The following is an 18,798-nucleotide window of genomic DNA, read 5'->3' as shown; positions in this document are numbered from 1 at the left end:
TCCTCTTAAAAGCTGCAAAAACATAAGTCAGAACATGTTTTCAAATAGTATGACTTCTACAAAAAGGCATGAAGAAGTGGAATTGTTTTAAAAAAACTCAAATATATTGTTTTATCAACATAGTATATGATTTGATTGAGCTTTTTTTTCCTTCACTGAATTGACAGGTATTAAAGTCAAACTAACACAATAACAGAAGTCTTATATCCTTTCTGAAACAGTGCATAGAATAGGTAAATAAAGAAAATCACCAGTACATTTTCTACTTGGTATAGTCTCTCTTTGAGGGAGGAAAAAAACAAGGCAATTCAACAATGGCTTTTTACTAAATATTCCCTTATTACTGCACTCAAAACATGATGAGAAAAATAGTATTTGGAAAAAAGCTAAATATTTAATAAATGGAATTTTATAGATTATGACTATTCTTCATATTCTCTCCTTTCTGGAAATAACTTGTAATATCAAATTGCATTACATTCTTTTAGAAATGAATGCATTATAGAAGCACACACTGTTTTTTATGTAAATTACCAAATAAATGTAAAATGTGAATGTTCACACAATGTACCTTATACAACTTTTTCTGACTTGGTCAATATGTTTTACCAAATAAATATAAAAACATGAATGTTCACACAATTTACCTATGCAACCTTTTCTGACTTGATCAATATGTTTTTAAAAGCAAACATCTCATTCAGTCATTTAATGAATAGATCCTTATTTTTTTCAATAGCTTTTAGCTACAAGACAACTAAGCTTTTATTAAAAATGTACTATTGTGGTAAACACTGTGTTTCAACTGAACGAGGTAGGTACTATCACAATCCCTGTTCTATGGACAAAAATGCCAAGGTTTAGAGATTAAGTAGCTCATATTAAGTTACATTATCAGAGCAGTAAAGCCAGGTTTTGAATATGACAGTTTTCCTCTAGCATCTAGAGTCTTAACCACTGCTTTATTTAATAGCATCAGATAATCTATTTCCTTTTTAGGAAAGCAAACTTTTACTTGTATGCGACAAGTACATTTCAGATAGCTCATATATGTTAAATGCTTAAATGAATAACAATTTCTGTATTTTTATCTTTGACTTTCTATATTCTTGTTCTTACTATGAATTCCATGGGGCTGAGCACAAAGTTGACAGTAATACTTACTAATAGCTCATCTCTTCTTGATAAAATTTTTCTTTTCCTCATCATAATCCATAGGGACTCCTTGAATATTTTTGTTTGCTGGGATTAGGTACTAATCCTAAAGGATTATTAGAGAATTGGAAGCAACATGGAGAAACAAAACAATGAGCAACAACTGTTAGAGGGAGAGGACAGGTAAGAACATTCACAGCTCATTCTGCAACCTTAACTTCCTTATAATTGCCCAGAAATATACATGAGTTCTTTCAATAATAAATTGTCTTAGCAAAGTATTATGACAGGTACTTTTAAAATGTAAATAATCTTACCAGTAAAATACTATGGGCTTTAAAATAATTTTCCCAAAAGGAAAAAATCATCAAATTCATATATTTCTAAATCATACTGCATTAACCACCTAAACCTAAATTTTTCTGTCAAAGAATTAAAGAGAAACTGATATTAGAAAAGTATAGTAAATTAACATTGAATTAGCTTCCTCAATTTACTTCTATAGAATGGTATCACCAAAATGTGCTCAACTTGGTATAGTGGTATACCTGGAGAGAAATGCATGCCATACATGTAGCCAATACACTCTCAGAATTTTACAAATAAAAACCTATAGTAAATTTTCAACGAAAGAAGTATATGTGATCTCCATTTCCAGAGTTTTAGAAGTCAAAACGTAAGTCTGTTGGGTACTATGGGTATAAAACTGACTTGATGTCTACTTTAAATATACATTAAAGGGAATACACACACATACAATACACACACACACAAACACATATATGATAATCTAGTAGCAATTAATATGATTGAGAACTATAGTTGACTATGTAGACTATAAATGCAACTGGGACATGATGCATATAGTAAACTAAAGTTTATAGTATCAGCTTTTAGCTACAAAGAAATATAAGAAATATCCTAATCCCCAAAGAATAAATTCTATAGTAAACAGTACACACACTTAAAAAATATATATATGCATATAAGACATTTCTTGACACTTTTAAACTAACTCCAGTTAAATAAATAAGCAATAACATGACAAAAATTTATTTTGAACCACCATCACTTGCCTAGATCATAATCTGAATTTTGCTATCAAAACTATGTAAATCCATAAAAACAGCAGCTAAAAGAGAGCTGGCTGGCATGGCTATACAAATATCAGACAATACAGATTTTAGATTAAAAAAATTGTACAAGAGACAAGGAAAGACATTTTATAGTTAAAAGGGTCAATCCACAACAAGATATAAAAATTATAGATATATATGCACCAAACAACAGAGCCAGAAAATATATGAAGGAAACACTGACAAAACTGAAAGGAGAAATAGTTCTACAATAATAGTTAGAGGTCTCAGTACTTTACTTTAAATAATGGATAGACATCTAGACAGAAGATTAAAAAGGAAACAGAGGACTTGAACAATACTCTAAACCATCTAGACCTAACAGACATATACAGAACACTTCACCCAACAATAGCAGAAAACACATTCTTCTCAAGTGCACATGGAACATTCTTCAGGATAGTCTGTTAGCCCATAAAACAATTTTCCATAAATTAAAAAAATTGAAATCATACAAACTATCTTCTCTAACCATAATGGAATGAAGCTAGAAATCAATAACAGAAGAAAAACAGGAAAATCCACAAATATGTGGAAATTAAACAATGCATCCTTAACAACCAATGAGTCAAAGAAGAAAGAAATAGGAAAGTCAGAAAATACTTTGAGATGAATGAAAACAAAAATAAAACATACCAAACTTATGGGATGCAGCAAAAGAAGTACTCAGAGAGAAATTTATAGCTGCAAACATATACATTAATACAGAAGAAAGATCTCAAATCAACTGAACTTTGCACCTTAAGAAACTAGAGGGACTTCCCTGGTGGTGCAGTGGTTAAGAATCCGCCTGCCAATGCAGGGGACACGGGTTCAATCCCCGGTCCGGGAAGATCCCATATGCTGCAGAGCAACTAAGCCTGCATGCCACAACTACTGAGCCTGCGCTCTAGAGCCCACGAGCCACAACTACTGAGCCCATGTGCCACAAATACTGAAGCCCATGCACCTAGAGCCCGTGCTCCACAACAAGAGAAGCCACTGCAATGAGAAGCCTGCCCAGCACAATGAAAAGTAGCCCCACTCACCACAACTAGAGAAAGCCCATGCACAATGAAGACCCAATGCAGCCCCCAAAAAAAAAAAAAAAAACAATGAAACCAAATAAAGTATCAGCAAAATTGACAAACCCTCAGCTAGACTACTAAAAAAAAAAAGAGAGAGAGAAAGTACATATAACTAAAATTACAAATAAAAGCAGGGACATTACAACCAACCTTACAGAAATTAAAAGTATTATAAGAGAACACTATGAACAATTGTATGACAAATTGAATAAAATAGATGAAATGGACAAATTCCTAGAAACACAAAATTACCAAAGCTGACTCAAGAATAAATAGAAAACCTCAACTGCCCTATAATAAGTAAAGAGATTGAATGAATAATCAAAAATTTTCCATCAAAGAAATGTCCCGGACCAGATGGTTTTGCTAGCGAATTCAAAAAGATAAAAGATAAATTAACATCACTCCTATTCAAATTTTTCCAAAAAATAGAAAAAGAGAGAACACTTTCTAACACATTCAATGAGGCCAGCATTATCCTGACAAAGTCAGATTATCTGACAAAGTCAGATAAAGACAGCAGAAGAAAATATAGAACAATATCCCTTATGAATATAGATGTAAAAATCTTCAACAAAATACTAACAAACAAAATACTAACAAAATACTAACAAAATACTAACAAACCAAACCCAACAGCACACTAAAAGGATTATACACCATAACCAAGTGATATTTATCCCAGGAATGCAAGGGTGGTTCAACCAAAGAAAACAATTCAATGTAATACACTAAATTAACAGAACAAAGGGGAGGAAAACATGATTACTTCAATAGTTATAGAAAAAGTATTTGACAAAATTCAACACCCTTTCATGATTAAAAAACTCAGCAAACTAAGAATAGAAGGAAACTTCCTTAATAAAATAAAGAGCATTTACGATATATCCACAATTAACATTATACTCAATGGTGAAAGACTGAAAGCTGCCTTCATAAGATAAAGAAAAAGACAAGGATGCCTGTTTTCATCCCTACTACTCAACATTGTACTGTAAGTCCTAGTCAGAGCAATTTGGCAAGAAAAATAAATAAAAGGCATCCAAATTAAAAAGGAAGAAGTAAAATTATCTCTATTTAAAGATAACATGATTCCATATATAGAAAATATCATAAAATCCACGAAAATACTACTAGAGCTAATAAATGAATTCAGCAGGGTCAACACACAATAATCAGTGTTTTATACACCAGTAAGGAACAATCCAAAAAAAGATATTAATAAAACAATTCCATTTATAATAACATCAAAAAGGATAAAATATCATGAATAAATTTAACCAAAGAGGTGAAAGACCTGTACATTGGAAACTACAAAACATTACAGAAAGAAATTAAAGAAGACCTAAAAGTAATGGAAAGATAATCCATGTTCACTGATTGAAATACTTAACATTTTTAAGATGGCAACTGTCAAGCGATCTACAGATTCAGTACAAGCCTCATCAAAATTCTAATGGTCTTTTTTTTTTTTTTCCCAGAAATAGAAAAGCCAATCCTCAAATTCATATGGAACTGCAAGGGGCCCCAAATATCCTAAACAATACTGAAAAAGAAAAACAAACTGGGAGGACTCAAACCTTCTGATTTTAAAACCTACTACAAGGCTACAGTAGTCAAATGTGTATGGTACTGGCTTAATAGAAATATAGGCCAAAGGAACAGAATTGAGAATATAGAAATAAAACAAAACATCTATGGCAAATTGATTTTTGACAAAGGTGCCAAGACCATTCAGTGGGGAAAAAACAGTCTCTTCAACAAATACTGCTGGAACTGGATAACCTCATTCAAAAGAATGAAGCTGGAACTCTACCTCACTCCATATACAAAAATTGACTCAAAATGGGTCAATGCCCTAAATTTAAGAGCTAAAACTATAAAATTCCTAGAAAAAACATACGGGCTAATCTTTATAACATTGGATTTGGCAATGGATTCTTAGGCTTGACACCAAAAGTATAAGCAACAAAAGAAAAAAATTAATTGTACTAAATAAAAATTTTAAACTTTGATGCATCAAAGAACATTAACAAGAATGTGAAAAGGCAATCTACAGAATGGGAGAAAATATTTGTAAATCATATATTGGATGTAGAATCAATACCTAGAATAAAGAACTCCTACAGGGGCTTCCCTGGTGGCGCAGTGGTTGAGAGTCCGCCTGCCGATGCAGGGGACACAGGTTCGTGCCCCCGGTCTGGGAAGATCCCACATGCCGCGGAGCGGCTGGGCCCGTGAGCCATGGCTGCTGAGCCTGCACGTGTGGAGCTTGTGCTCTGCAACGGGAGAGGCCACAACAGTGAGAGGCCCGCGTACCGCAAAAAAAAAAAAGAACTCCTGCAACTCAGCAACGACAAAAACAACCCAATTTAAAAATGAACAAAGGAACTGAAAAGAAATGTGAATCAAAACCACAGTGAGATACCACTTCGCACCTAGTAGGATGGCTTTAATAAAAAAAAAAAAAAAAGGAAATACAAGTATTAGCAATTTGGAGAAACAGCTGTTAGGACTGTACAATGATACAGCCACTATGGAAAAGTTTGGAGGTTCCTCAAAATGTTACAGAATTACCATGTGACTCAGCAACTCCACTCCTAGATATATATCCAAGAAAAAGGAAGACATGTCCACACAGAAACTTGTACACGAATGTTTATAGCAGCATTATTCATAATAGCCAAAGGTGGAAATCCAAATATCTAAATGTCCATCAATGGATGATTGGAAAAACAAATTGTGACTTTCCAATTGTGATTGGAAAAACAAATTGGAAAAACAAATTGTGAAAAACACGTTTTCCAATCAATGGATGACTGGAAAAACAAATTCACACAATGGACTGTTATTCAGCCATAAAAAGCAAAAAGTACTAATATATGCTGCAATTTAGATAAACCTTGAAAGTATTAAAGCAAAAAAAATCCAGAAACAAAAGGACATGTACTGTATGATTCCCATTACATGATATATCCATAATAGGCAAGTCCATAGAAACAGAAAGATTAGAGGTTATCAGGGGATGGGAAGAGGTGGAATTGGGAGTAGTTACTTAACAGTGTTTCTATGGGGTAAGGAAAAGTTTTTAAAATAGAGCTCTGGTGGTTGCACAACATTGTGAATACACTAAATACTACCAAATTGTATTAAAGGCTAACATCAATTAAATAAAAAACTTTATGTAGAAATAATAGAGCTTACTTTCTTAAAGAAATTTATTTCAGACATTAATTTTTAGCCTTTTGCTAAATTATCCAGTAAAAGGTAGTTACCAAATAACTTATTTCTTGAGCTGCTGCTATACATTCTACTCCAATGGTAGTCAAACTTGGATTCTTTTCCTGGTGCTCTAATATTAAAAGTAAACCATATACTTACAGAGATTTACTTTTTCTTGTTCAGATATAGATAAGTAAAAAGGTTTCCACTAAACTCGTAATTTTTAAAACCCAACAGCAAAGAATTAAAATTTTTATGTAAAACTTGTACACTGCAGCTTCTTGAGTCTCTCATCTTTGGGGAGGCTCTTAAGTTCTCAATTTTTCATGTTTTAAATTGCTCTAACGAGGATTTAATTTCACTGGATAATCAACACTCAACTCTTACTCTTTTCACTTTTTTATACAACTACATTTTATGCACATAATTCTATGAAACTAACATTGATTCATTGTATTCATAAACATACATTTTAATGTCAGCAAATAATTTCAAGCTTTTTTTATAAGAATGGAGTGTGGTTTTATAGGAAAAAATAAGCCTACAGACAAGTTTCGATTGAAAAACTAAGTCTTTATAGATTTAGGTAAAAATATAAAATATAGAGGTAATACTTTCTTCAAATAAACAACCACATCTTGTAGCTATGTGGTTCATCTTCATACAGCTAAGAAAAAAACTTCTCATGGAGATTTCTGGAGTACTGGAAACCAGAGGTTTCTGTAATACCAATTATTACAAGCTCTGGCTCATCAATAAAGTAGCAAGTAAATCTTTAAATGGTCACAGCAAAAACAAAGACCAGTAGCGTTAGAGTTCACCATTATTTTCTAGCTGTCAATACACTCAGAACAGTTAAAAATACAAAGACTCACCTTCTATTGAACCAGTATGTTCTCTTTTTTTTTGTTTTTGAACCAGCATGTTCTTTAAATTTGGCTACATAGCAGTTCCCAATCAGGGGTGATTCTGTCCCCACCAGGGACATTTGACAATGTCTAGAGATATTTTCGGTTATCACTTTTGGAGCTCTACTGGTTCTAGTGTGTGGACTCCGGTGAGTCTGCCAAACCTACAACACAAAGGACAGCCTCCCACAATAAAGAATTATCAGGCCCAAATGTCAACCTTGAGATATCCTGAGCTACATTAATGGTCTCGGCCATTTCCATCCTGAAATTTGTACCACAATCTCAGAACACTTCACTGAAACTGTTGTTCTGTTCTGATGTCACAAGCTATAAATTTGATTTGTAACTCTAAGACCCTGGTTAAATAATACAATCTCAGGAAAAGCAGAGGTTAAAAATATTTAAGAGAAAACTGATAGAGAATGAAATATAAAAAGGAAATAAAATAGAACTCAAGTCAGAGCTATGTATGACCAAAATTTTAAGATCTTGTTAGATTTCTAGATCTCTCCAATTTATTAGCTTTAATCTGCAGTGTAAACAGTACAGAACATGACTGAAAATTAAGGGGCAGGGCAGAGGTTCTTTCTATATTTGTGCCATATAAATACCTTTTCACTAAAACAAAATTTAAAGAAACAACAAACTATTTAATTCTATGTTCAGGTTTCAATTTTCAGCACTGTGTTTACCTTTGCTGACACATCACGTCTTCTTTGGAAGGAGGCAGGCATTAAACTATTTGTTCTTCCTGATATTTCAAACCTGTTAGTACTAAAAAGCACTTTAAAAAATAATAGTATTTAGGATATCCTTAATTCCAAATCAGACTGTCCCAGAGAAAGCAAATGTGCTACATCTGTTACTTCTGTTAGTTCCTCAGAATTAAAAAAAAGAAAAAAGGTAACAAAATAATCTTCACATTAAAATCTCAATTAATACTGGTCCCTAAATAAAAGTCAGTTTAAAATAAAAATCAAGTTTCACAAAATAAATACACTGAAGCAACTATAATAGTAATAACCTTTATTTAAAATATTTTTTAATCTAGGAAAGCTCATTTTACATGAGTTTCCAACTAAATATTAGACTCAGAAACAAAGAAAATAAAACCAGAGAAAATCTTCTGTAGAAAAAATACACAAGGAACATTTCTACATGTGAAAAAGCAGTAAGCAGTCTTAACATGAACATCCAAGTCTTACTCTCAATTCCATCTCTCCTAGTGAACACCACTATCAACCTTGAGATCTGACTTGTTCTTGTCATTCTTCACTGAGTAGATGAAATATGTTAAGGTGTCTTTTTCATTCACTGGAATTGACCTAAAGTGGCAACCAACTATCTATAAAGAAAAAAAAAAATTGAGGAAATTAAATTATAGATATTAACAGATTTTATAAACTAGGTAAAAAATACTGTCATCAAAAGAAAATGTGTGATGGTAAGAGCTATTTCCTTTTAAAAATAAATTTAAATTTAACAAAGAACCAACAGGATGAAAAGCATATAAGAGTAAGATATTGTGAACAAGAGATACTGTGATTTCAAAGGATCCCTTGGCCCACTCAATTAACTATACATTAATTAGAATGTGTATTTCCTTTTACTTATTTTGAATTTTATAACTGAGATCTAGATTAGGATTTAAGTAGTTTTACTTTTAAACTTCAAATATCAATGAAACAGAACAGAATGTAGGAGTCCACATGCATCATATAATGGTTTAGTCTCTACTTATGGAAAAAGGATAAACATTAAGTTGAAAAAGCTTTGGTACTATAGAAACAAATCATGAATTATCTTACAAATATGTCTGCTACAACTTACATTCATTCATTGGCAATATTTTTTGTTAAGGTTCCCTGAAAATTATTCTGAATAAAAATTATTGATGGAAAATGAGAAGGGAAAAAGGGATGTCCACTGAAGAATGTTTACCTGCTTTCTTGCCTTTTCATTCTGTGCACTGCAACTACGAATAGAAGTATAATAGACTAAACTGGGGCGCTGATATGCATATTTAGATTCTAGAAGATAAAACTTCTTAAAGAGAAAGATAATTAAGAGACTTAAGGAGGACAGTCACTCAACTCTGGAATCATTTGTAAATATCTGCATTTCTGAGTAAGTTATAACACTCGTGACTATTTGGATTTCTCATTTCTAAAAAAGAAAATAGCTCTAGAAATAATTTAACTTTTTAAAAAGAAGGTCAGATTATCAAAAACTTCAAGTTTGATTTCCGCATTTAAAAAATATATACATTTAAATATAACATTTAAAATAATCATTTCTTCAGTTCTCATTTGTCCCAAAACAAAGGTACCTTCACTTGATTAGTAAACTGTATATATATCAATATAGTTTCATCATGGCAGGCAATATCTATATTTATGTTAATATTAATGTACTATACAATCCAAAAAGGATGTGATCTTTTAAATCAAATTTAAAGAAAAATTAGATTTTTGTTGCCTAGGCAAGAAGGAAAGATGCAGCTCTGGCTAAAGCCTTAATATACCGGACCTTAATGTTAAAAAGCATTCTACTCATCTTCTATCTTATTCAATATGCACATTTTAGAAAATGTTGGATTACTAAATTCAAGCTGAAGAATATAAGAAAACTTATTTATATATTTACTTATATCCTGTCGAATAGGTTAAGCATTTTTCTTTTAAATATGATTGAAGTACAAACATATAAATCTATAAATATCTTAATATGATGTACAGATTTCTTGGCTCTATTATTTCCTGAGAACACAAACACACTCAATTTTTTAAAATTCACTGAAGTACTACAAGTCCTGTATCAAGAAACTATAAGTAAAAGCTTGGATACAAGTCTTTGCATCTTCTAGATGTAAAAACATGGGTGCTTCAAATAAAACTAACATCAACCAGGACAAGTTCTGAAATAGTTAAATCAGCCAGGTATGGGAATACTGTTTAGGGGCTTATCTGTAAAACCTACTCCATCAAAAACTTCAAAAAATAAATTCTAACAAAGACATCAAAGTTTATTAATTTATTTTATTATGCCTCAATTAGGTGTTCAATAAATGTTTACTTAACAAATGGAATTTTAAAATAAACAGGTTTCTAGAATGAGAATTAAAAAACCTTTCACTCACTATTTCTGAAAGTCATTATTGGAAGATGCTTAGAAAACTGCACACAATCCATTGAGTAGTCATTACACAAAGGAATTTCCTACGTGGTAGACAAACATTTCTTCCACAATAGCTTTTTTTACTAACTTTGATTTTTCTAACTCCTGATAAAAGGTATTGTTATATATGCTACATTAACAATGTCATTAGCATTTAATGACCCTTTTTTATATGAACAGGTTCATTTAAAGGTTAAATAGCTTAAAACTCATATATACCTCCACAAGCTGTGCTTTATTAAGTCCTGGTCTGGTTGGGAGTTTGAAGTGTCTTTTGTATCTCCTAAGTGTATTCACCTGTAATTGGTATAAATCAACCTGGAAAAAATTAACATATCATTTGTTAAAGACTTAGCTTTGTTATATATAACAACAATGCAATTTCAACACAATGAAAACTTAACTCCATTATTAAAAATGCCTTTTATATAATCAAAACTACAAATGTATTAAACACTTCAATCTTTTGAGCATAATTATTAAAGACCAGGGACCAAAAAAAGAACTTATAAGACAACAGAGCTCTAAGAGTTGTCAATTGAAACTGTAATAAGTCCAATTGTGTAACTGCATGTTAACTGGCCATATTTAATTTTGCTTTCATTTTCAGATTTTTCAAATGTTTTAAGTATTTTTAAAATTTGTTCATATTTTTTAAATAAAACTTTCAGAATGGAGGACTTAAGATTTACATTTAACATACGAAAACTTTCACCTACCTCTGGAGTATCAATATCTTGAACAGGTGAATCTCCTCCATCATCATCACTCCCTTTTCTCTTTCTTCTGTTTCGAACGCTCTGAATTAAGTTTTTATGATAATCACAAATGTAAAGATGCCTTGCCTGAAACAGAAAAGTTTCACAGACTACTTATGATTGCCGTAAAATGTGTCTATGTATTAAAAATATGTAACAGTGAATTATTAAAAATAAAAACAGTCCAAACAGGCCATTGTTAAGACAACGCACGTTTCTTTCTACTCTAGTCCTGAACCCAGTTAAAACCTACCATGTCTGGTAATATTGTTAAGAAGACTGGGGGTGGGGCGGGGAGAGGTGCCAGTAAGGGAAGCGAGACACAGAGAAGAACGAGAAATTTCTACCGTCTGGATTCTGTCATCAAATTGCAGCGATGGTGAACTAGATTAGTTCAGTCATGCTGTTTTTTTTTTTAACAAGGGGAAAATGATGCTGTTCACAATTTTGCTATTTGATAGCATTTTCTCTACTTAAAGAGCATTTTAAAATACCGTAATGTATGCTTCCTAACCTTGCTAACTTAATACTCAAATTATAATCGAGCACAAAACTATCCATTTTTACAAATAAGTTGCTGATTTCACATCCTAAATTTAAATTTGAACTATGAACTTCTCTGCGTATTAAATAAATGCATTTATCAGTAATACGTTTTTCCAACCAAAGCAATGTGAAATTATTCAAGTATACCTGAAAAGTTTCTCATGAACACGACGGAGGAACTAACTGAATAGGCAGAAAACTTTAATTACATAGTTCTGAGAGCTGTACCGTAACATCTGAAATACCGGGTTTCGTACATTAGCAGTTACTCCTTAAAAAAAAACAAACAATTGAGGACTAAGCTAATAGGCTTTTAAATTAACCTCTAAGCTAAGGGCAAGCTAAAAAGATGCACAATGTGTGCCGGTTCTGGCATCTTGTTATTTATTACCGTCGCCCAGAGCTCCGGTAAGTGGAAATGGCCGTTTCTAAAAACCTCAGCGACGGTCAAAAGAACAAACGTGCGAAAGGACGAAGAAAGAAACCCTGATGGCTGCCAAACGGAGGGCAAAACCGCAGAGGCTGCGCGCTCCCCACGTTGGGAGCGGCTGCCCGGGATGCTGACACGGCCGCTCGGCTCGCAGCCAGGCGTCCCCTGCACCCGCGCCCGCGGGACGGGGAACGGGATCCTTGTCGCCCGCGGCGTCAGGCCCTACCAGCACTCCACTGTCCCCAGACCGGGGGAGCTACTCCCCGGGGCCGAGTGCCGGCTCGGGCAGCAAAACAAAGAAGGCGCCTCCGTTCCACAAGGAGCCGCCGGGCTGCAGGACAGCTACTCCGGGCCCTCTGCTCGGCCGCCCCCTTTGTTTCGCGCCCCGGCCTCCGCGGAGGAGGAGGAGGCAGGGCGCGGGTGAGGTCGCGCGCGGGCGCGGGTCCGCGGCGCGCGAGCCTGTCGGCTGCGGGCGGAGGGCCGAGTTGCAGCACATTGTTGTTTCCTTCCTACTAGAGACGCCGGAACGGGCTCGCGCTGCGCCCAGGTCTGGGGGCCCCGCACCCCACCGACGTCGCGTCTGCTGCACTCCCCAAGCGCCCGCGGGGCGCGCAGGGCAGGCCCGTCCCGCCGTCACTTACGCTCTTATCCAGCTCGATCTTCACCTTCTTCTGGGAGATGCTCTTCTGGATCCTCTTGCTGAAGCTGGCGTTGCCCGCCGCCCGGCCGCACCGCTCGCCGTCCTCGCGCAGACAGCACAGCTGCCCCGGGCCCGGCCCGGCCGCTCCCGGGGGCCCCGCTGCCGAGACCCCACCGGCGCCCGGCACCTCGGCCCCGGCGCCCGCTCCGGCCCCGTTCCCAGCCGAGGCGGCGGCGGCGGCGGCAGCAGCGGCGACCACGGCGGCCATGACGACGGCCGCGTCCCCGCCGCGGCTCATGTCTTCGGGCGTGAAGCCGTTCATGTCCCCGCGCTCGCGGAGACGCGCTGACAGAAGCCCCGCTCGCCGCGCCGCTCGCCTCTCGGGAGACGTCGGGGTCTAGGCTGTCCCTCAGGCACCTGCCCGGCGGCGGCTACTCACTCTGCGCCCGCGGCCTCCGGACAACACCGCGGGCCCCCGGCCTGCCGGTGTCTGCTGGCGCCGGGACAGTGGACGGGGCTTGGGGTCGGGAACCGAATCTGGCGTCGCCTGGAGCCGGGACGCCGCTCACTGTCACATGGAGGAGACTCCTCAGCAGTTGGACCACTGCGCCTCCGCCTCCCTCCGGCCCTCGACCTGCGCAAGCGCGTTGCGCCCTTGCCCGTCCCGCCCCTTCCACTCTGTCGCATGGCACCACGGGAATTGTAGTTTTCTTCCGGGGAGCCAACCTGAGCTCCAATCTGACCCAGCGCTTCGCGGTTTAGGGGAACTACTTATCCCAGCATTCATGGCGCGGAGGCGGGCCGGGCCTTTTTTTTGGGGGGGTGAAACACGGGGAAAACAGGGGCGTGTAGTTGGGGTTGCGAGGTTTTCTGGCTTCTGGTCTCTCCCGGGAAGTTGGGCTGTGTTTAGCTACTGAATTTTGCAGAGCTGGCAATTTATACGAAGAGGTTACTCAACTCCTGAGGCGAAGCACAAAACGCGGGGGGGCGGGAGTAGGAGGGAAGGGGAGGGAGCTTGTGGGAAAGCAGTTTCGGGCTGTTTTCGTATCTGTGGAAAAAGTTTTTGGTATGACTACGTTTTTGTGGGAAACCCAGACCGAGGAGAAGCCCTGGCATTTTTCGGGTCCCGGAGGTCCCGCAGCTAACACCACGGGATCTGATAGCAGTTCCGCTGACTGACGCCCCAGACTGTCTGTGAGGGCGCCTGCCGGGGGGAAACGCGCGTCCCGACCTCGGCGCCGGGATGGGGCCGATGTCGGGCTGGAGGCCGCCTCCAGATCCTCGCATTGTCCCTGCGAGGAACGCGCTGGCTTGCGGGGCGCACACTGTCGCTTCTTGAGGTGGAGCTGCTGACAAGTGGACTTAACGGGGCTGCTTTTCGCTTCCACCCCCTGCCTCTCCGCTTTCTCCTCGAGGGAACTGGGAGCCGGTCTAATAGCATTTAAAAGGGACGTGTAGCCCCTCCGAGTCTCGGTCAGCCTGGGGCTCCCGGAGCCCGAAGGCGCGCGCCCGACCGAGAGCACAGGGAAAGCGCAGTTCCGGGATCGTCGTCGGCGCGCGCGTGTCTGTGTGCGTGTCTGTGTACGTGTCTGTGTGCGCGCGCGTGTGCATGTGTACGTGTGCGTGCGTGCGTGTGGAGGGCGGGGTGGAAGGTTGGGAGAGGCTAGTACGAAAGCTGCGCCTTTGCTAATTGCAGCGCGTCATTATTTATCAGTACGTATATCTTGTTTAACTATCCCATTGTTTAAACAAAGATAGAAAGCAGTGGGGTTTTTTTTAAAGTTCTTTTATATTTACTGAGTAAACTTATTGATAGATGAATTTTCAGTGCCATTCAGTCCATCTGTGCACTTATGTTTTAGGATATAGCAAAGGAAGAAAAAAAAATGTAGTGGGCAAAAGAAAGATGCTGAATGGTGAGTATTTGTGTTATCTTTTCAAGCTGCACTGCCCAACGGTGTGTCTGCTAGCCTTATGTGGATATTAGCACTCGAAATGTGGTTATTGTGACTGAAAAACTGAACTGTTAATTTTAATTCATTTAAAATTTTAAAACTGATTTCAGTTATTGGAAAACTTTTAAATATGTTTGGAACAACTTGGTTAGGAATCTATTTTTTCAACTTAAATTTTATGAAATCTAAATTTAGCATCTGAACTGTGATGTGCCGGTATGTATAAACTACCAGCAGGATTTCAAAGACTTAGTACCAGACTTTTTTTAAAGAATATTGATTAGCTTAGTAACATTTTTTATATTGATTACATGTTCAAATGATTATATTTTGGCTATACTGGGTTAAATAAAACATTAAAATTTACCTGTTCCCATTTTTCAAAATGTGCCTACTATAACATTTAAAACTACACATGTGGCTCACATTATATGTGTATTTAGATATTGTTGGCTTGAAGTATTAAAACGCAGAATAATACTGTTTATAGATGTATTTTCTTAAATAGTAAAAATGAGACTATATCGATAGAGTGGACACACACCAGCTTCAAGGTGGTGGTCATCTCTTAGGAGAGGCCAATGGATGGTATCTGGGAATGGCTAAAAGGTGGTTTCCATTTGTAAGTTTTTATTTGTTAAAAACAGTCTAAAGCAAACGTGATATTGGGATGTTGGATTTTCATATTTTTTGTAATTTTATATAATTTAAAATAATTTATAATATTGTTTGGTTCTTGCCCTTAAAAGTTTATAGTCTACCTTCTGCAAATGTGATCAAATCAGTTCATGTATGGTATAGTTATATATCAATTTCATATGAATTTTACTGAAGTGACGAATTGTGACTATGCTTCCTTTACAGACAATATAGTAATTTTAGAAGTTTCAGTCACTCATTTATTGCATGCTAGGATCTTTTCTAGGCTCTGGGGATACAAAAATAATTGGGAGAGGGTCCTAGCCATTTTGGAGCTCACAGGTAGCTTAACAAGCACATGATACATGCTATAGACTGAATGTTTGTGTCCCCACAAAATTCATATGTTGAAACCTAATCCTCGTGTGATAATATTTGAAGGTAGGGTCTTTGGGAGGTGATTAGGCCATGAGGGTGGAGCCCTCAGGAATGGGATTAGTGCCCTCAGAAAAGAGGATCTAGAGAGCAACCTCACTCCTCCTGCCATCCATGGGAGAAGACGCCCATCTATCAACCAGAAAGTGGACACTCACCAGCCATGAACCGGTCAGCACCTTGATCTTGAACTCCCCACCGTCCAGAACTGTAAGAAATAAATTTCTTTTGTTTATAAGCCACCTACTCTATGGTATTTATTTTTTATAGTAGCCTAGACAGACTAAGACACATACCTCAATAAAATTAGAGGAAAAGTACAGACTTAGCACACAGAAGGAAATGATTCACCTCTGAGAAGTAGAAAACATTCCTGGAGTAGGTGACATGTAAATTTGAGATTTAAAGTATCTCTTCAGTGAATCTGTCTTCCCTACAAAGAAATTTTCTTAACAACCATGGATCATTGTTTATGTCTAAAACTCCTCATATTCAGGGCAGGTAATAATTTCTTGCTCTAAGTATAATTCACAGTCAAGGTTGGAATCAGGTTTTGGGGAGCTTCAAGTTTATATAATCTGAGGGGTCTTCTTTAAGAAAAATATACAGAATTATGAATGTAAAATTAGATACAAGCCTTTTAAGGGACTCTGAACCTTACATCCATTAGCTTCATGGTAAATTTACCTCACAATAGACAATATGGAAAATGATTTATGAAACCTAAATTATAAGAGTGTTTTTGACATCATCAAAATATTCTTTGCTTTCTGAAAGGGTTCAAAACATTCTTTGAAAAGCATTTTCCCCTGCCTTTCTTCCCTCTAAAGCTTTTAATATAATTGAACTTTTCTGGGTTTATTGCAAAATAAGCAATTAAATAAATTAATTTCAAAATATGCAAATTAGTACATAATCTTCACATGAACATGATGGTAAATTCAAATAATACAAAAAGTTTCAATATGAAAAATAAAAGCCTATTTCCTCTCATCTCCCCAAATCTGTGTCCCTAAAAGCAACCAATGTTAGCAAGTTCTGTGTTTCCTTCTAGAAAAACAATTATATGCATATACCAGTATATACATGTCTATACATGAATAATTCTATTTTATTGCAGCTAAGGATCATGCTGTTTTATACCATGCTTTCTTTTACCTAGTTTAAAATACAGCAAGCACACCAAAAAAGTGCACAAAACATAAATGTCCAATTTAAGCAGTTTTGGTAAAACAAGCATCTATATAAATACTTTCCAGGTCAAGAAATAGAACATTGTCAACAGGGCCAGCTTTCTGGGCATGCAAACAGCGCAGAGGCACAGGGCAGAGGCTCAGAAGCCCACCCCTTCCGACCCGTTACTCTCTCCACTCTGCTTGCGGTTCAGTGCTCATCATCATCATGAAATTCTTAACCATTCATCTTTGAATTTCTGGGTTCTGGCGGATCTCTCCTTGCCCATCTCTGCACTGGCCTGAGCACTCCGAGCTGACGCAGGATGTAACCGCTGTGGTGCGCAGCCCCTCCCTCTCCCCGCCCCTCGCTGAGTTGGGGGTCAGGCCGCGGCTGCCTGTGAGGGTCTGCCTTTGACCAAAAAGAATCGCTATACCCAAGGGAGAGCGACGTTAAATAGCAAATTAGAAAACACCATGACATGTCGAGAGAGAGAGAGACGACGGAAGAAAGAAAGAAGATTTTTGCATTGGGTCCCACCAGTTGTGCCGCTGGCCTTGATTGACAGCCCTGAGTGACCGCATGTGCTCCTCCTCCATCTAACCCCTCACCGGCCAGCAGCAGCTATCCTGATTTCTGGTATTCACTACCTGCCTTTTCTTTATAATTTTACCGCACAATTATGAACTCTAAAAAGACATTTTAGTTTTTTGTGTGTTTTTGAACTTTTTAAAAGTGGAATCGTGTACTTTGTTATTGTTTTCTCTGGCTTCTTCACTGTCTTGAAGATCTGCTTGTACCTCGCTTAACTAGCTCTTTTCATTGTGGATGAATAAAATACACTTTATTTAACCATTTTATTGTTGATGGACATAGGGGTTTCCAGTTTAGGGATATTAAAAGCAACCTTGCCATGATCATTCGTGTACATGTGCCCTGATACCTCTGTGCTTACAGTTTAATAGGACAGGTATTTAGGAACAGAATTGCTGAGTCATAGAGTATGCATAGCTGCAACTTTACTGGGTACTTCCAAACTTTGACACTTCCACAAGCCTTTTTTTTTTTTTTTTTTAAACGATCCAATGGATTTGTCTGTTATCTCTCGATTTTACATTGAGTGTTCCTGATTACTAATGAGGTTATATGTTTATTGGTCTTTGGGCTTTCCTCTTTGGAAGCTTCTGTTTAGGACTTCAGCTGTTCTTCTATTGGGTTTGTGACTTTTTCTATTGATTTGTAGTTCTTTATATATTCTGAATAAGAGCCGTTTCTCGAAGTTATGTATTGCAAATATCTTTCCTACTCTATCACTTGCCTTTTGACTGTGGTGGCGACTTTAGGTTAAAGTCTTTTAATTTTTTAAAAAATATTTATTTATTTAATTTGGTGGCACCAGGTCTTAGTTGCGGCACTCGGGCTCCTTAGTTGTGGCATGCGAACTCTTAGTTGCAGCTTGCATGTGGGATCTAGTTCCCTGACCAGGGATCGAACCCCGGCCCAGTGCATCGGGAGTGCGGAGTCCTAACCATTGCACCACCAGGGAAGTCCCTA

The 18,798-nt window shown here is 37.5% G+C and overlaps 1 protein-coding gene and 2 long non-coding RNA genes across 4 annotated transcripts in view; 1 reads left to right on the top strand and 2 right to left on the bottom strand.

Moving 5' to 3' along the window:
- LOC117312545 (uncharacterized) overlaps positions 1-5,422 on the bottom strand; it is a 130,850-nt gene extending 125,428 nt beyond the window's left edge. The window contains exon 1 of the long non-coding RNA XR_012332338.1: positions 1,165-5,422. This is a non-coding gene — a long non-coding RNA (uncharacterized lncRNA). The remainder of the gene's footprint in view (positions 1-1,164) is intronic.
- Positions 5,423-8,502: 3,080 nt separating this feature from the next.
- SAP30 (Sin3A associated protein 30) overlaps positions 8,503-18,798 on the bottom strand; it is a 36,286-nt gene continuing 25,990 nt past the window's right edge. Inside the window, exons 2-6 of one of the 2 annotated variants that reach the window (XM_073805751.1) lie at positions 16,230-16,279; positions 13,044-13,610; positions 11,388-11,513; positions 10,888-10,986; positions 8,503-8,836 (exon numbers count right to left, since the gene is read on the bottom strand). In XM_073805751.1, the coding sequence (XP_073661852.1) occupies positions 8,714-8,836; positions 10,888-10,986; positions 11,388-11,513; positions 13,044-13,364 (669 nt within the window). In that variant the 5' untranslated portion in view covers positions 13,365-13,610; positions 16,230-16,279 and the 3' untranslated portion in view covers positions 8,503-8,713. Of the gene's footprint in view, positions 8,837-9,432; positions 9,467-10,887; positions 10,987-11,387; positions 11,514-13,043; positions 13,615-16,229; positions 16,280-18,798 lie in introns of those variants that run through there. The other variant, XM_019932361.3, reaches the window with a different exon arrangement.
- LOC109549530 (uncharacterized) lies at positions 14,090-18,753 on the top strand. The gene is made up of 2 exons (XR_004526874.2): positions 14,090-16,281; positions 17,331-18,753. It is a non-coding gene; the product is annotated as an uncharacterized lncRNA (long non-coding RNA).

This window comes from Tursiops truncatus, chromosome 6 (genome assembly GCF_011762595.2).
Source record: "Tursiops truncatus isolate mTurTru1 chromosome 6, mTurTru1.mat.Y, whole genome shotgun sequence".
Taxonomy (NCBI): domain Eukaryota; kingdom Metazoa; phylum Chordata; class Mammalia; order Artiodactyla; family Delphinidae; genus Tursiops; species Tursiops truncatus.
Note: the sequence above shows the minus strand (reverse complement) of the source record. Positions and strands in the feature narration are given on the sequence as shown.